The sequence below is a fragment of the Caretta caretta genome, chromosome 4 (genome assembly GCF_965140235.1).
Source record: "Caretta caretta isolate rCarCar2 chromosome 4, rCarCar1.hap1, whole genome shotgun sequence".
In the NCBI taxonomy this organism is placed as follows: Eukaryota; Metazoa; Chordata; order Testudines; family Cheloniidae; genus Caretta; species Caretta caretta.
In genome coordinates, this window is record NC_134209.1 from 45,010,223 (window position 1) to 45,028,274 (window position 18,052).

The window sequence follows — 18,052 nt, forward strand, 5'->3', positions numbered from 1 at the left end:
GGAAACTACAAATCTATGAACCAAATTTATTTTTAAAATGATTATGATTTGACAAATACAACTTTTCTATGTAAACAAGACCTCAATTTAGGTCTAAGGTGTTAAAACCATATGCAGTAATACCTGCTATTTATAATATACAACACAAAATGCTACACACAGTATGTACCTGTTCTACATAATCTATAAATTTATGTGCAACAAAAGTTGTGCACTAATAAATTTCTATTACCATCACATACATGATCCATACTGTGTGAACTGTGGCCAACTGTGGTTCCTTTAGGAACTATGACCTCGTATTTCTGCTTGTGTTTTATAATCTATTGTGTTTGAAGTTAAACTTTCTTTGAATTGACTGTATTAAAACAAATAACAGAATTCACTTTGTATCAATTACATAAAAAGTTGTTTACGTACTCATGTACTACAAAGTAAAATTGTGTGGGAAAAGAAATCAACAATGAACAGCCATGGCATATGACAAATAACTCTACTTGCTGCTTAGTTGAGTTCCTTGCAATAGAGCACAGATCATATTTTAACTCAGAAATTGTTTAGTGAATCACCTATTCTCCTGTTCAAAACTGTGCACTTATCGTGTGGAGGCCTGTAACTCTAAATTGGCCCCAGTTAACAGAAGTCCAATTCACCCTGTTATATAAAATTGTTCATAAAAGTCTGCACCAAATAGACTGGCACAAACTGGATTTATTACATGATTAAAAGAACTATGGTAAGTGGTCTACAAGACTCCTGGGAAAGTCGTGGGCTGGCATGACAATGAGCTGAAAGATTGTAGAAATTGGAGGAAGGGGACTGGTGGACTGGAGGAAGCAAGATTCATCATAATGGCTGGCAGCCCCTCTGTCTGCTGGGATCCACAATGACACTGTTGGGCCTTCATCATACTGATCCTGGAAGATGTCCTGACCAGACAGGGACAGAAAGAGGGAACCAGATGGTATCACCACTTTCATTTGTTTCTCCTTTTTCTTGTCACTCTCCTTTTACCTTCTATCTAAGGGTATGTCTACATTTTGAATTGGAGGTGTAATTCCCATCTTGAGGAGACATACCTGTGCTAGCTCTAGGAGGGGCTAGCCACTCCAACTATAATCCCAGCCAAAATGCTGAATACATCCCTGGGTGCACCCTCTGCTGCTGTGCTATATTTTTACAATGCTAGTTCCACCAGAGTTAGTGCAGGTATGCCTCCTCAGACTGGAAATTACACCCTCAGCTCAAAGTGTAGATGTACCTTAAGAGTCTGGCTTAGCCACGAAGACAACTCCACCTTTTCAAACAATGCTGTGAGCCTGTGAGTAGAAAGACAGCTAAAATCAGAAGCTGCATTTTCTCTTGTGGGGAGAGGTGTAAGAGAAAACAGGACTGGACTCCAACAACAACTGTTTCGGACCATCTAAATAATAGGTAATACCATTTAAAAGACTGTCAGAGTTTTCTCTGTATAAAAGACTATGTACAGCTAAAAGGAAAGGGAATAAGGAACATTGTTAAAGATGAAAGCTTTATTCAATACTTTACATTTCAAACCTTGTAACTGATTTTTCTTTTTCTCTGTCTAATCAAAAGTTTAAAATATTAATGGTGCTTGTTACAATGGAAGTTGCCATCAATACCTTGACATACAAGCCTGGATCATATATAACTGTTTAACGTTGTAAAGTGAGGAAGGGTTTCATTAAAATATTATCCTTTGCTGGTCCATAGACACTGACGCCCACTTGTCAAAACGACAGATCATCTCCTTTCTCATTCACCATCATTGTTGCAACTCCCTATAGCCAAGGCCAGATTTCCAATTAGGCATAGTAGGCACATGCCTGGGGCACCTAAAAGTTAAAAGTCGGTTAGAAGTTTCATTTTTTACTGAAAACAGGAAGGTCAATTGTAGGTGAGAAGGGGTGTGTCCTGAAGATGCTGTGCCTAGGGTGCGTAAACTGTAAATCTGGCCCTGCCTACAGCCATTGCTTAGATTATAGAAGGTGATAGGAACATTTTTAATATAGTTTTGGCTTTTACTGGGATTTAGAAGCTAGAAATAAGGAGTAGCATGTTGCACTATATAACCATTCAGCTCTCCAGCATATGATCTGATGGCCACCACCAGCAGTGCATGGACTACAGTTTGGAAACTCTAGGGTAGAGCATTACAACTGTGACAAGAAAAATAAAGAAGTCCCAGTGTGTCCAGTGGAGCATTCAGACGACAATATATTAAATTCTGACTGCGTCAGGGCCTCAGGGCCTCATTCTCCCGGACAGTAGGATATGAATAGCTTCCCCTGAAGTCAGTAGGAGTTAGCTAGATCCTGCAGGGAAGGGCTCTAGCGCTTTGTCTTTAATTCTGTGTTCCGACTGGCAGGGCTGGAATATGAAAATTCAGCCTCTCTTCAGACACACACGCCTCCAAAGAAACGCTCACGCCGCCGCTCAGCCTCGCCCACTCAGCCCCAGCCAGCTCCCTCTCCTCAGCTAGACGCACACCCAGGCGGGGTCCTCCCGCCCGCCCACAGACACATGCCGCCTCAGGCAGCCCGCCAGCCCCACGGGTCCCAGCCACACGCCCTTCCCCACCCCGCTCTCTCACACATGCTGGCGCTCGCCCCCGCCCCCCAGACCCCGTGACAGCACAGACCCGCCCTGCCAGGCAGCGGCCGCGGCGAGCATTGTGCGGCTGAGCGGCGCGCTCGGGGCTCGACCCTTCCCCCGGAGCGCGTCCCGGGCAGAGGCGGCGGCGGCGCTGCGGGCAAGGCTGCCCCGGGGAGCAGACGGCGCTGGTGTCGGAGGGGAATGGGCTCCATGGCGGGGCTGCTGCCGCCCGGAGACTGCGGGTGCGAAGGGGACGCGGAAGCAGCAGGAGCCCGGCACAGACACTGGCAGCCAGAGGAGCGGGTCAGTTTCACCTTCCCCGCCTGGGGCACAGGGCAGGGCAGCCGCGCCCCAGAGCCACAGGCACCAGCTGCTGACAGAGAAGGCAGCCGCTAGCCTCTTCCCCCAGCGCCGGGGGGGGGGGGGGTTGTAACCAGGGGGCTGTACCCGGAGCGGCGCCATGTGTGTGAGGGGGTTGTACCCCTTGCCTAACCCTGGTGCAGGTTGGTGTCTCTCCCCCCTGCTCCCCGAGCAGCAAGTGGAGCACAGGGCGCGGACAGACCCAGCGGGGCCACCCCATGCCGTGCTGGAGCGGGCAGGGGGCGCGGCCCCGCCCGGCCCAGGGGCACGGGGCGATGCGGCCTTCGCGCCGCCTCCTGCCCACGGTGAAGGGGGGTGGGCATAGCAGGGAAGCGGAGCCCCGGGGGGCGAAGCGGGGAGCGGCTTTGCCTTGAGACCTTTCCACCGGGGCGGCTGCTCGGTGCAGGGCCGGCGAACTGGTGGGTGTGTTGGGTGCTACGATGTAGTGTAGGATACCGCTCCGCGTAGTAATGTGCTACCGGTAGCACTTATTGATACGTGTAGATTGTAAGAAATCCTATTGTACGGAATTGCTACCTGATTACTACGCAGAGCAGTATCCTACACTACACCGGGCAGCCAGGGAAGCGTAGAGCTTGGAGCGAGGGTGGCTGAGGTACCGGTGAGTGTGCTGGACCTCAGTGTGCAAGTCACCTGGCAGCCTGGTGCTTTGGTCACCTGGTCTGGAAAAGGGAGAGGATGGGTGATCTTTCTGATGAGCTGAGGCTAGTTATTCAAGGGGTTTCAAGATTTTGGTATCTCCCCTGCAAATTTATAAATTATATCAGATTCATCATTTTTTATCTCCCTATCTCAAAAAGATCTTCAGTCACTCCATCTTAAGCAGGAAAACTGCAAACAAGATTTAATGGTATCCAGCTTTAGAGTATGAATCCTTAAAAAATAGTACAGCTTTTGTATTGTGTGTAAGCCATCAAAATCAATTTTCTGTGGTTCCTGCAGCTGTGCACACAACTTCCTCAGTTAGCAATTTCGGTTCGTGACTGGTCTGAACTGCAAGAGAAAATTGAGGAGCGACCAAATACATTAAAGACTCAAAAAGACATTACAATAATGCAAAGTGCATGGGAGGCAGTAAGAAAATTAGGTGATCTACTTGAAATTTATTCTTTAGATTGAGGCAAAAGATGATTATGAAACCACTTAAAGCAAACTTCTTATAACAACTCAAATTGTATATTATAGGACTGCAGATTTTAATCATGTCAACAACATCCTTTTATAAAATGCAGTTACATGGTACAGTAACATTTGTTATGCCCTCTAATAATATAACTACTTATGTGGTGAGGTGGCATTGTTTCCCCCATCACCTTAATAAGAGAAATCAGATTTGGTAAGGAGGAATGTTTAGAATAATTATTGATATCTTCACAATGGTTCCAGTCCTGCATCAGGCTCTGCTAGTACATACGCACCTGAATGTAGTGTTCTATGCCAATAGAATGGAGGCAATAATGACTTTAGATGTAGGTCCTGACAACAAAAAAGCTTTAAAACAAATGTTGCACTTCAGAAAACAGTCTCACATCAATATTTGGTTGAGCTGCCGCAATTAATTAAAAGGACTTTTTAAAATGGCAGTATTGTAGCCATGTTCTCTCAGGATGTTAGAGAGACAAGGTGGGTGAGGTAATATCTTTTATTGGACCAACTTCTGTTGGTGAGACACACTTTCAATCTTACACAGAACTCCTCAGGTCTGGGAAACCTATTTAAAGCGTCATTACTAACAAGGTGGAACAGATTATAGGTGGAATAAATGGTAACTACTCACCTACCTTGTCTCTCTGATAACAATGGGGTTTATGAAAACTGAATAATTATAAGAATTTAACTAATTACTTAGTTTGTTTACGCAAGTTATGCATTTAACATCACTTAGGGAAATTCTGTATTTCACTCAACTAGCCAATGAAAACAGACTGGTTAATTTCATTTTTGTTTAGAGTTACTTTCACAGTGGGTAATCACTAGTGCCCTACCAATTCAAGGTCCATTTTGTTCAATTTCGTGACCTGGAGGTTTTCAAATCAGTCAGTTACACGTTTTCAGATGTTTACATCTGACATTTCACAGTATTGGTAACTGTGGTGGCCCCGACCCAAAAGGTGGTCGGGGGAGGGTCACAAGGCTATTGTAAGGGGGTCATAGGATTGCCACCCTTACTTCTGCGCTGCTGCTGGCAGAGGTGCTGCCTTCAGGGCTGGGCAGCCAGAGAGGAAGGCTGCTGGCCGGGTGCCCAGCTCTAAAGCCAGTGCCACCAAAAGCAGCAGCGCAGAAGTGAGGGTAACAGAGTATGGGGGGTGGATTACCACATGTCTGGTTTTCCCAACAATCTCCTGCCCAAGGTAGGGGCTGACAGCTGGAGCCAGAGCCTCTCCACGAGGGGGCAGGGGTGACAGCTTGACCGTCCTGCAGCCACAGGTGGGTCTGACCCACTCTGAGAGCGGCCCCTGCTGGTTAAGAGGAAGCCTTGTTTCTCCCCATCCCTGGCCAGGACTAGTAGCTGGAACTCTGAGCAGGGTAGGAGCCGCCGGCTGGGCTCCAGATGTCACAGAGAAGATCAGATTTCACTGTCCGTGATGTGTTTTTCACGGCTTTGAATTTGGTAGGACCCTAATAATCACATTTTACATCGTGGCAAAATGTTTGGGTTGCAAGCTCTGCAGATGATTCAAGCAAAGAACAGTGTTCATTACACATTTACAATATTATGAATATATTTGTATTTACATAAGAGTGGCCCTACTGGGTCAGACCAAAGGTCCATCTAGCCTAGTATCTTGTCTTCCGACAGTGGCCAGTGCCAGGTGCCCCAGAGGGAATGAACAGAACAGGTAATCATCAAGTAATCCATCCCCTGTCGCTCATTCCCAGCTTCTGGGAAACGGAGTCTAGGGACACCATTTCTGTCCATCCTGGCTAATATCCGTTGATGGACCTGTCTTCCATGAATGTATCTAGTTCTTTTTTGAACCCTGTTATGGTCTTGGCCTTTACAACATCCTCTGGCAAGGAGTTTCACAGGTTGACTGTGTGTTGTGTGAAGAAACACTTCCTTTTATTTGTTTTAAACCTGCTGCCTGTTAATTTAATTTGGTGGTCCCTAGTTCTTGTGTTATGAGAAGGAGAAAATAACACTTCCTTATTTACTTTCTCCACATCAGTCATGATTTTATAGACCTCTATCATATCTCCCCTGAGTCGTTTCTTTTCCAAGGTGAAACGTCCCTATCTTATTACTCTCTCCTCATATGGAAGCCGTTCCATACCCCTAATAATTTTTGTTGCCCTTTTCTGAACCTTTTCCAATTCCAATATATCTTTTTTGAGATGGGGCGATCACATCTGCACACCATACTCAGGATGTACTGTGGATTTATATAGAGGCAAAATGATATTTTCTGTCCTATTGTCTGTCCCTCTCTTAATTATTCTCAGCATTCTGTTTGCTTTTTTGACTGCCGCTGCACATTGATTGGATGTTTTCAGAGAACTATCCACAATGACTCGAAGATCTCTTTCTTGAGTGGTAACAGCTAATTTAGACCCCATCATTGTATATGTATAGTTGGGAGTATGCTTTCCAATGTGCATTACTTTGCATTTATCAACATTAAATTTCATCTGCCATTTTGTTGCCCAGTCACGCAGTTTTGAGAGATCCTTTTGTAGCTATTCGCAGTCTGTCTGGGTCTTAACTATCTTAAGTAATTTTGTATCGTGCAAATTTTGCCACCTCACTGTTTACCCCTTCTTCCGGATCATTTATGAATATGTTGAATATGACTGGTCCCAGTACAGACCCCTAGAAGACACCACTATTTACCTCTCTCTGTTTCCTATATTTTAACCAGTTACCAATCCATGAGAGCACCTTCCCTCTTATCCCGTGGCAGCTTACTTTGCGTAAGAGCCTTTGGTGAGGAACATTGTGAAAGGCTTTCTGAAAATCTAAATATATCCACTGGATCCCCTTGGTCTACATGTTTGTTGACCCCCTCAGAGAATTCTAGTAGATTGGTGAGGTATGATTTCCGTTTATTAAAACTATGTTGACTCTTCCTCAACAAATTATGTTCATCTATATGTCTGACAATATTGTTCTTTATTATAGTTTCAACCAGTTTGCCCGTACCGATGTCAGGCTTACAGGCCTGTAATTGCCGGGATCACCTCTGGAGCCCTTTTTAAAAATTGGCCTCACATTAGCTATCCTCCAGTCATCTGGTACAAAAGCTGATTTAAATGATAGGTTACAGACTACAGTTAGAAAAGGAGTACTTGTGGCACCTTAGAGACTAACCAATTTATTTGAGCATGAGCTTTCGTGAGCTACAGCTCACTTCATCAGCTGTAGCTCACGAAAGCTCATGCTCAAATAAATTGGTTAGTCTCTAAGGTGCCACAAGTACTCCTTTTCTTTTTGCGAATACAGACTAACACGGCTGTTCCTCTGAAACCTGTCAGACTACAGTTAATAGTTCTGCAATTTCACATTTAAGTTCATTCAGAACTCTTGGGGGAATACCATCTGGTTCTGGTGACTTATTGTTGTTTAATTTATCAATTTGTTCCGAAACGTCCTCTAATGACACCTCAGTCTGGGACAGTTCCTCAGATCTGTCACCTAAAAAGAACGGCTCAGGTTTGGGAATCTCCCTCACATCCTCAGCCGTGAAGACCAATGCAAAGAATTCATTCAGTTTCTCCGCAATGGCCTTATCGTCCTTGAGTGCTCCTTTAGCACCTTGATTGTCCAGTGGTCCTACTAGTTGTTTAGCAGGCTTCCTGCTTTTGATGTACTTAAAAAAAAATGCTATTACTTTTTGAGTCTTTGGCTAGCTGTTCCTCAAATTCTTTTTTGGCCTTCCTAATTGTATTTTTACACTTCATTTGCCAGTGTTTATGGTCCTTTCTATTTTCCTCACTAGGATTTAACTTCCACTTTTTAAAGGATGCCTTTTTTCCTCTCACTGCTTCTTTTACTTTGTTGTTTAGCCAGTTGGTTTGCTCTTTTTTTAGTTCTCTTACTATGGTTTTTAAATTGAGGTATACATTTAAATTGAGCCTCTATTATGGTGTCTTTAAAAAGTTTCCACGCAGCTGCAGAAATTTCAGTTTTGTCACTGAACCCTTTAATTTCTGTTTAACTAACCTCCTCATTTTTGTGTAGTTCCTGTTTCTGAAATTGCATGCTACAGTGTTGGGCCGCTGTGGTTTTTTTCCTGCCACAGGGATTTGATGTTGTGTAAAATATTTCTGCATAATCAAAATTTTGAATTTAAACTATTTGATATTTCCCTTTGTAATTGCTTTAACAATTTCTCTGTTGAAATATAAAACAACCAATAATTCATCCATGTTAGCATACAAAGCTACTTCAAACCAAGATACAATCAATATTGCTTTTTGTTGATTTTTATGAAATTTCACATAATGGAGTGGTGAGTGCACTCAATCATGATTCGTCCTTTTCATCGGTAGAAGAAGCTTGCTTGATACTTATAGAATGTGTTCTTTTCTTTTAATCGTAACTTTAGAGACAAGTAGGAATATAGCACAACTTTGTTGAATTAAACTGACATCAGTGCACCTATCTTTTAAAAATGTTGATCAGTTAGAGGGGCCAATGCTTCCTTCCCATTCTCCTGTAAAAGAGATACAAACAAAACTATGGGTGGAACTGGTGTGTGGTAGGGAGGTATACAACAGAAAGAGTAGTGGGTCCATTGCACACTTCCTCCTCCTACCCTGTAGCCTGTGGAAGGTCCTTATACAGGATACCATAGAATAGGGACAGGAAATAGAAGGAACAGACAGTGGTTGCTATACATATTATGCTTCCCTGGTACAAGAAACAAAATGCCTCTGAAGTTAATGCTGCAGGTTCCAACATTAACAATTCCAGTGAGGAAGGAACTTCTTGCAGACTAGCAAAATAAACCACAGTGACAGAGCCAGTGGTAGAAAGCCAGTGGTAGGAGCAATGCTACCAGGAGATAGCAGAATCCCTTGTGAGAGCACTCAGGGAGATCATGTCCACATGTTTTATCAGGTGCCCATGGCATTTCATCATGGATCCTGAGCCTAAATGATTATGGCCATGCCCTTTCTACCTGTGCAAAGCTGCCATCCTGGAGCCACTAGAAGGAGAGTGTGATGACGACAAGCACATTTGCCTGTTTAAAGCATCTCTGTCCCTCTTTTTTTATGCAGTGATGATGATCTTCATGAAGGGACAGGAATCTTGTTAAAATGAATAGGCAGACGGGGGAGTTTTAATTGCCAGCTAAGAGAAAATACACCTTCATATTTTTTAGAAATATTTCATTCGCTCTAGAGCATGTTTTCTCATGTGTTCAAGTGCTGAACATTGAGCAAATAACAAAGCAGATGCAGCATTACAAAACGCAACAAAATCAAGGGCATCAGAGAGTTTTCAGTAAAATAATAGGAGGAAAAAAACTTTAACAACTTAAATGTTAATAAGCCAAAGAGTCAGCAATACAAATAACTATTTCATATTTTTGCAAATGAGTTAAAAATTTTCTTTGTTCAGAAGAGCCCAGCTGATTTTAAAGTGGGGTGGGCAAACTTTTTGGCCCGAGGGCCCCATCTGGGTAATAGAAATTGTATGGCGGGTCATGAATGCTCACACTACACTGTAGTGTAATGCCCCACGCTACAAGAAGGATGTGGATAAATTGGAGAGAGTCCAGCGAAGGGCAACAAAAATGATTAGGGGTCTGGAACACATGAGTTATGAGGAGAGGCTGAGGGAACTGGGATTGTTTAGTCTGCAGAAGAGAAGAATGAGGAGGGATTTGATAGCTGCTTTCAACTACCTAAGAGGTAGTTCCAGAGAGGATGGTTCTAGACTATTCTCAGTGGTAGAAGAGGACAGGACAAGGAGTAATGGTCTCAAGTTGCAGTGGGGGAGGTTTAGGTTGGATATTAGGAAAAACTTTTTCACTAGGAGGGTGGTGAAACACTGGAATGCGTTGCCTAGGGAGGTGGTGGAATCTCCTTCCTTAGAAGTTTTTAAGGTCAGGCTTGACAAAGCCCTGGCTGGGATGATTTAATTGGGTGTGGGTCCTGCTTTTGAGCAGGGGGTTGGACTAGATGACCTCCTGAGGTCCCTTCCAACCCTGATATTCTATGATTCTATGAAATTGGGGTTGGGGTGTGAGAGGGGGTGAGGGCTCCAGCAGGGGGTGTGGGCTCTGGGGTGGGGCCAGAAATGAGGAGTTCAGGGTACAGGAGGAGGCTCCAGGCTGGGGCAGGCGGGGGTGAGGACTCCAGTTGGGGTGCGGGGGCTGGGGATGAGGAGCTTTGGATGTAGGAGTGTGCTCTGGGCTGGGACCGAGGGGTTCGGAGGGCGGGAAAGGGATCAGGGTAGGGGCTTGGGACACGGGAGGGATAGGGGCTCTGGCTGGGGATGCAGGCTCTGGGGATGAGGAGTTTGGGGTGTAGGAGGGTGTTCTGGGCTGGGACCTAGGGGTTCAGAGGGCAGGAGGAGAATCAGGGCTGGGGCAGGGGGTTGAGGCACAGGGGGGTGGCTCGGATGCGTGGCTTGGGGTGCAGGCTCCAGGCACCACTTACCTCAAGCAGCTCCCGGAAGCAGCAGCATGTCCCCCTCCCTCCGGCTCCTATGCAGAGGTATGGCCAGGCAGCTCCGCTTCCTGCTGCCCCGTCTGCAGGCACCACCCCTGCAGCTCCCATTGGCCGTGGGAGCTGTGGGGCAGCGTGCGGAGCAGAGCACCCTGGCTGCCCATACGCATAGAAGCCGGAGGAGGGACATGCCGCTGCTTCTGGGAGCCACGCGGAGCGGCCCCCGACCCTGTGCCTAGTTGTGGAATATTTCATCAGGGAATATCTGCCCAGAATGCTTAGTTATTCTGAAAAAGCACAGAGCTGTGTGGACACAGTGACACAAGGGAAGTAGCTTAACCTAGAATAAACAAGGCAGGATGAACCCACTCTTTTACTATAGCTTTCTGCTTGTTATAGTGGAGAAACATGAAAAATCTTTCCCATGTAGATGAGGGCTAAATGTCATATTATGTTCTGTATGTATTGTATAAGAGAAAAGATGAGGATAGCAAACAAACTTTGTATTGTTAACTAGCATAGAACTATAAATGCCTGTTACTGATAAAAGTGTTACAGATAGGCAGGCACCATGTTGGTTTATCAAAACTGAAACTAAAACCTACATTAAGAGCTGTAGATTCTAAACGTCTTTTATCATCAAACCAGAAAAATACTGCTTTGTAAAAGGGGGGGAAAAAGTGTGTCATGCAGATTGTACCAAAAGTTCTTTATGTCTCCGCTCAGAGTAGTCCACATTTAAAGTCTTCCTTCACTAAGGGTATGTCTATACTACCCGCCGAATTGGCAGGCAGCGATCGACTCCCGAGCACTCTCCTGTCTACTCCAGTACTCCACCAGCACGAGAGGCGCGGGTGACAGGGGAGCGTCAGAAATTGACTCACTGCAGTGAAGACACTGCGGTGAGTAGATCTAAGTATGTCGACTTCAGCTACGTTATTCACATAGCTGAAGTTATGTAACTTAGATCGATTCGCCGCCCCCCCCGTGTAGACCAGGCCTAACGTATCTGGGATGAGATTCTGGCCTCATTTAAATCAATGGCAAAATTCCCATTGACCTCACTGAGACCAGGATTTTCACCCCTGGTTAAGTGTAGTGAGGTGTAAGTGGCTTCTCCTTTAGCTCAGCCACATGATCACAAGCCTGCATTTCCTCAGCCATCCAGACAGATAAGCCAAAAATCTGACTTCCTCCCAAACATGGTATGTGGTGTAGATGCAAGAATTAATGTATGGCATTTTTGCACATAGAGTAGTTAACTGATCCAGGCACACACCTGTACCAAATGTAGCGTGTCATTTTTTAACAGTATTTTATTTCCAAAAGCATGTTTCTTCTTGGTGTTTTCCTTGGAGAACTTTTTTTTTTTTTTTTTTTTGAGGCAGAGAGATTTCAGATTATAAACTCAGTTATTATTTGTTCAGCCTGTTTAGCTTTTGAAGCTCTGAAATTTTTAAAGAAGATTTCAACGAGCTATGCTACAAGTATTTTTCCAGTATGGAAAAAACAGAGGTTAAGTCAAAGAGGATAATTTCAGTGACTACAGATGTGGCCTTTACGTTTTGCCTTTGCGTGATTAGCAGCACTGGCAACTTCTGCCTTGCAGGATATTTTATAGTTCTCTGATGTTTTAAGTTCACTCTTATCTTGCTGTCTCCAACTCACATTAACTTGACAGAGGCCAGTGTTGTGTCAGCCCACTCTTAGACGTTTCATCATTCGCAGAACTGTAGGATCAATGGACACTAATAGTTTTCCTTTCTCTACCAGAGCCAATGACCACATCATTTAAATCATAAACTACCAGAGGATCAGCGAGTTTTCAAAAGCAAATTTCTACCATTAAGAATAGAAATTGTGGTGCCTCAAGTACTGTTTCTGGTTTATTCCAGACCCAGTTAAATATAAAACCTAATGGTCTCTCTATTTCTCGTCTGCAGTAAATGGGTTTATCTCTATGCCCAATTAATACTGTGTCTGGTCGGACATCTTTTAAAAGTTTTGACTGGAACATTTCCAATACACATTTTAAAGTTGTTTTTGGTTAAAGGGTCTATGGCTGAAATCCTTCAAAGGGGTCTTTCAGTCAACAGAGGACCTTGATTTCTTGGCAATTATGCACATAGAATTACAGCACTGGAAAATTGGTGAAAATGGTATGTCCTCATACATATTTTTCCACTAATTGAATGCTACTTAATTTTACAGAATTCCTACCAAAATTCTAGTGTCCTGATTACTTATTCTTAAAATGGGATTCAGCAGTGGCAGGGAAAAGGGGGAATTCACCTCACCTATTCACTAGAATTTATACAACTTTACATATTGGAAACTACACACAGTAGGTTATAGCCCAGTTTTGCTCTAAATTACATCAGTGTAACTGTAATAGTAGACAATTGTACAAGTATATCTGAGGGCAGAACTTGGCCTTTATATATTAAACAGTTTTCCAGACAGTAGTCCAGTATAGTTTTTTCCTTCTCTGAAATGTTTTTTTAATAACACTTTTTTTGGGGGAGGGGGTCTCAAGTGCTTAAAGGGTGTTTAAATCTGGAGGGTTGTTTTGGACATACAGTATTTCAATTTACTACAGAAAAAAATGGGTAGCAGTAATTTATTATAAAAATATATAAACACCTAAGTGTGGGATGATATGTACATTTCAGTAGATTCCCAAGCATGCAGAGGGACATCTGCAAACGGAGTGGAGGCTTCATCTGTGACTGTAATGGTCTCAAATAAGTTTGTGCTATCGCTATGAATGTCTTGGCTCCCTACTGAAGAGGCTGCCATGTATACAGTAATACAGTGCTCTGTAGCTTCCTCAACAAGGTTTCAGTGATTGTAGCCACATGTTGTTTACTGCAGTAAGTTGTTTTTTTTTCCCCTCACAACTGAATAGCGTGCTAAGTATTAACATGTTCTGTTCACTTTTGTAGTAAACTTCTGCAGATTATAGCTTTTTCCATACACTTAAGAAGTTGTCTGTTGTTCCTTTATAATTTGAATTTGAGAATAGATCAGTGCCAGGATACATATGTGCTAAATTGTAATTCTTTCCTTTAGCTTAGAGTGCTGCTGTGTAAAGTTGACTTGATTTTAGAAGGGGACATCGCTAAAAGAAAAACAAAATCCTGAGGTTATTAGATGCCTCAAGCATATCTGGACATGTTTAAATACAAGAAAAGGCTTTATAAAGAAAGGACCAGCGCAAAAGGGGCTGAAATCAAATATATATTTAAAATAATATGGATGGGATAAATTTCTAATGATAGCAATAGAGGCATCTTAGAATAGTTTGACAGAGAAGGAAGATGGATCTAAAAGAAACATGGAGCACAACTTCTAAAATGGTTTTCCTTCTTGCTGTCTTAAAATTTCCTGTGTTTTGTTTTTGCCCTATTTTAATGTTTTATTTGATGCAACATGATGATAAATCATAGGGTGAGGTGGGCAGGTCTAGCTTTGTGTTTTCATAAAATATTATTTTGATCTAAGTTCCTTTATAGTATACTATTTCACAAAGATCTGAATGCGCAGGAATTCAGACTTGTGGATAGTGTTCACTTGGTTGCTGTGCTCAGATTTCAGTTGCCATAACAACTTGAGGCAGTACTCTTAGATTTCTTTTTTCCTATGGTTTGCATCATCTTATTTGAACTTTAGTTGCCATAACAGCTGAATACAACTTTTGCATAGCAGTTGCTTTTCATTGTTTGTCAGTTTATTCCTTATCTCTTTGGTCAGCCTTACAAGCTTATTCTTGTTTGTTCTTGTTTTTCCTTCTATAAAAACAAGTCACTTATTGCTACTCAGACTTTATTTCTGGTTGTTCAGGCCTTTGTATCTTATTTCTTTTGAATTATATGTAAATTAAAAGCACAAATACTAAACTCTCGGTGCCTGTAACAAATTTTAAAGCACAATCTATAAAACAATCAGCAAATTTTGCAGCTAATCCAGCATAGCAAAACAAGGCTAACAAAAAGGATATTTTAAAACATAAAATAGCTCACGCCCAAATACTACTAACCTAGATTCATCTCCCCTTGGCTAAAAGGCAGAGGACATAGATGAAATTTGCAGAATTCTCTAACATCAGCAAATTCTGTTTGTTTCAGACCAAGGGAAGTGAATTCCAAAGCTGAAAATGCCTAGAGTTAAGAGACCATGATCATGCTATGCGCAGAGGCAAATTATTAGATATTTTAGGACTACTTAGGTCCCTGTCCTGAAAATAGATCCACACACAGAGAGGCCAAGAATTTGAATCAACATGGACTACATTCTTGCTCTTAAAGAGTGTTCTTTCCAGGTTAGGGCTGAAGTACATTTGTGGATGATGTATGGAAAGTTACACTACTCTTGTCAGGGTTGTACCTGTTACATGGATAGATAATTTCAATATCCAAGGCAGGCAACACATTAATACAAAATTTATTTAAAACTTCTGCTGGCATTTTGAAGCTTATTGCTGCTGCTGATGATCTTGTTGGCATGTGTTATCAAATGTGGCATCAACAGGGAGGTAGTATGATTAAGATATGATGGTTTTCATAGTGTGCTCAAGTAAGTCTCTCATTTTACAAAAATATATTCATTTTCAAAATATGAAAGATGTTTATATATTTTTACTGTGATGAATACTGGACCCAGATATCGTTCTGTGTTAATACCACAACATGTGCTTTGTTGAAATTCCCTGTTTAAATTTAGAAAAGAAATCTTTAATGGATACTATTTCCAGAAATACTGGGGGTCTTGGCAATTTTCCTATACAGGAAATCTTTGCTCATTGTTTGTTCTATCATCTGCAAGCACTGTTTAACTGTTCCTCATTTGCTTTCTATCTATTACCTTTTAATTTATATGCAGAAGAATAAATGTTCTAGGATAGTGAACCTGGTCATTTTGCCCAAAGCAGTTTAGATATTTACTGTTTTTCTGCCCAGTATTCTATTGCCTGAATATCAAAATCTATATTGTCACTTAGACCTGCACAGTCAAAGGCACTAATCATCAGTTTTTGAGGCTGCGGGCTGCATTCTGCCATCAATCTGCATGTTAAACTTCAGTGAAAGTCAGTGGGAGTTGTGCATGCGAATTCTTTGTAGAGTATGTTCCTGTGGCTAGCAAGATTGGTTTTATAAAGTATTTTGAGTGAATAGGATGCCAAACTTTCATAAAAGCTAACATTTGATGAAAGGTTACTACATTTCCTGTATGATGCTCCGTTCTAACTTAATGATAGAAGAGGGAGGAAAATAGGAAAAGCAAAAATATCCTTGCTGGTTAACTCTTAGCCAAATCCTGTTGTGTTTAACCAAGTAAAATAATAATAAGTAGTAGTAGTAATAATATTTTATTATTTTGATGTTGTTATTATTCAAAGTTATGTTTGGAAACAGGTTGAAATCCTGACCTTCCCCACAGCAGTGGAAAGCTTAAGAAACAGCAGAATTGCTCTGGTTTGAGAACATACATCATTAGTAAGCCGAGGGCCCATGCATGGCAACCTTGTATGCCACGGAGCAGAATTCAGTGGAGGTAGTCTTCAGGAATGCAGGCAGAGGCTATATGTAGGTAGCCCAAGCGATTGTCAAAGGGGTAACTGTAGCAAATGGGATCACAATCTAGCCAAACCACCATCTTGACCTATCTAGCAGATCACTCTGAGTGCCTGGAAAGTTGAGTATTCTACTCTTCCATTTGTTGTATTAGCAGCTACATATCCAGCAAACATCCGTTATATTTGTGCTCAGGATTCTGTTTCCCAGCCTTGATTGTTGTGTTGCTCTGAATACGTAGCCTGGTTACCTAATTTGGGTCCTTCCATGGGAGGTGAAGGTGCTCATGATTGATTCCTTCATGAATATCCCTGACATCAGCTTTCGTAATCTGTTTTCTCGTATTTTTGGTCTGATTTACACTTAAGAACTTCATTTTACCTTGTATTTTCTAGAGACCCTGCTTTGTCACATCTTTAGAGCTTCCTGTGTTTAATGTTTTATTCAAAAAATTCTGTTGAGTATTTTTCAGCAAATAACTATAAAGCTAAAAAGTCAAGTTTCATAGCATTTTTTTTTACATTAAAGTATGCATGCCATCAGCCATACACACTGCTTCTTGATGTGAAAATAACCCTCAGTGAGATGAAAATTAGTAGCTGGGTTATGTTAAGGCTAGAAACTGCAGGAAAAATTTGTGGCCTTGCTTGGTTTGGGTTTTTTTAATTTTTATTTTGCCATTTATTGGTGGTAACCTTTTTTTTCTTGTGCCTATTAGACATTTATTATTAAATGTCAATTCAGATTTAAATCCAAAGCTTTTTTTTTTTCACATTTAAGGTGAATGTGGTGATAATCTTAAGTGTGCTATTCTTTCCATTATTTCTTTCTTTTGGTAACTTTGTGCATGTGACTTGTCCTCATTTATGGTTTATGCCATGTCTTGACAGTTGAATCAGCTGTTCTGGAGATAGTGCTTCTTGTCTGTAATCTGACAAGAGCTTTTGTTTCTGGTGGAAATAAGGATAGCTCAATGGTTTGAGCATTGGCCTGCTAAACCCAGGGTTGTGAGTTCAGTCCTTGAGGGGGCCGTTTAGGGATCTGGGGCAGAAATTGGGGATTGGTCCTGCTTTGAGCAGGGGGTTGGACTAGATGATCTCCTGAGGTCCCTTCCAACCCTGATATTCTATGATTCTAATGTTTATCCCATTACTTACTGGCAGCTCCCCACCCTGCCCCTTTTTTTAAACTCCCTTTCTCTTCCCTCCTCCACAACCCCTAGTTCTAAGTTTTGCATTTCCTCCCTAACCTTAAAAATACAGTGGTTTTAAATTGGCAAAAGTTTATGGGAATCTTACATTTTCTCACACCACTATGTTTTTAGACATTCCCCCACTGAGGGAATTCACAGTTCTGCTACTGCTCCTTCAGACGGTGCTGATGTTGTACTAACAAGAAGAGAAAAGTGAAACTGATAGCATTCTAGTCAGTTCAACTCTTCTGCTCTTGTGGGACAATCACTCTGTGAGATTTTTTTTTCTTTTTAAATAACCCATCTTTCTGAAATCTGAGCACACAAAAGTGCACTTAAAATCTCTTAAAGCATGAAAAATCTTGGGATATTTTTGTTTTGATTTGTTTTGAAATACTCCAGTAACTAAAAAATGGCTGAGTTGGGTTTTATTTCACAGACTTTAAGGCCACAAAGGACTATTATAATCACCTAGTCTGGCTTGCGGAACACAGGCCATTGAATTTCACCCAGTAATTCCTGCACCAAGCTCAATGACTTATGGTTTTTCCCCATACAAAAAGTCGTTTTTAAACGAAGAACAGACATGGTAGAGGTTGGACCAAATCGTGTTTCTTCAGAAACTTACACGTCTGAAAACAAGGACTTTTACTAAAACTGTAATACCAACCAT

The 18,052-nt window shown here is 42.1% G+C and overlaps 1 protein-coding gene across 1 annotated transcript in view; it reads left to right on the plus strand.

Annotated features, from left to right (window-relative positions):
- Positions 1-2,673: 2,673 nt before the first annotated feature.
- Positions 2,674-18,052, plus strand: part of FAM241A (family with sequence similarity 241 member A) — a 28,465-nt gene continuing 13,086 nt past the window's right edge. The window contains exon 1 of the mRNA XM_048846831.2: positions 2,674-2,919. Coding sequence (XP_048702788.1) covers positions 2,818-2,919 — 102 coding nt within the window. The 5' untranslated portion in view covers positions 2,674-2,817. The remainder of the gene's footprint in view (positions 2,920-18,052) is intronic.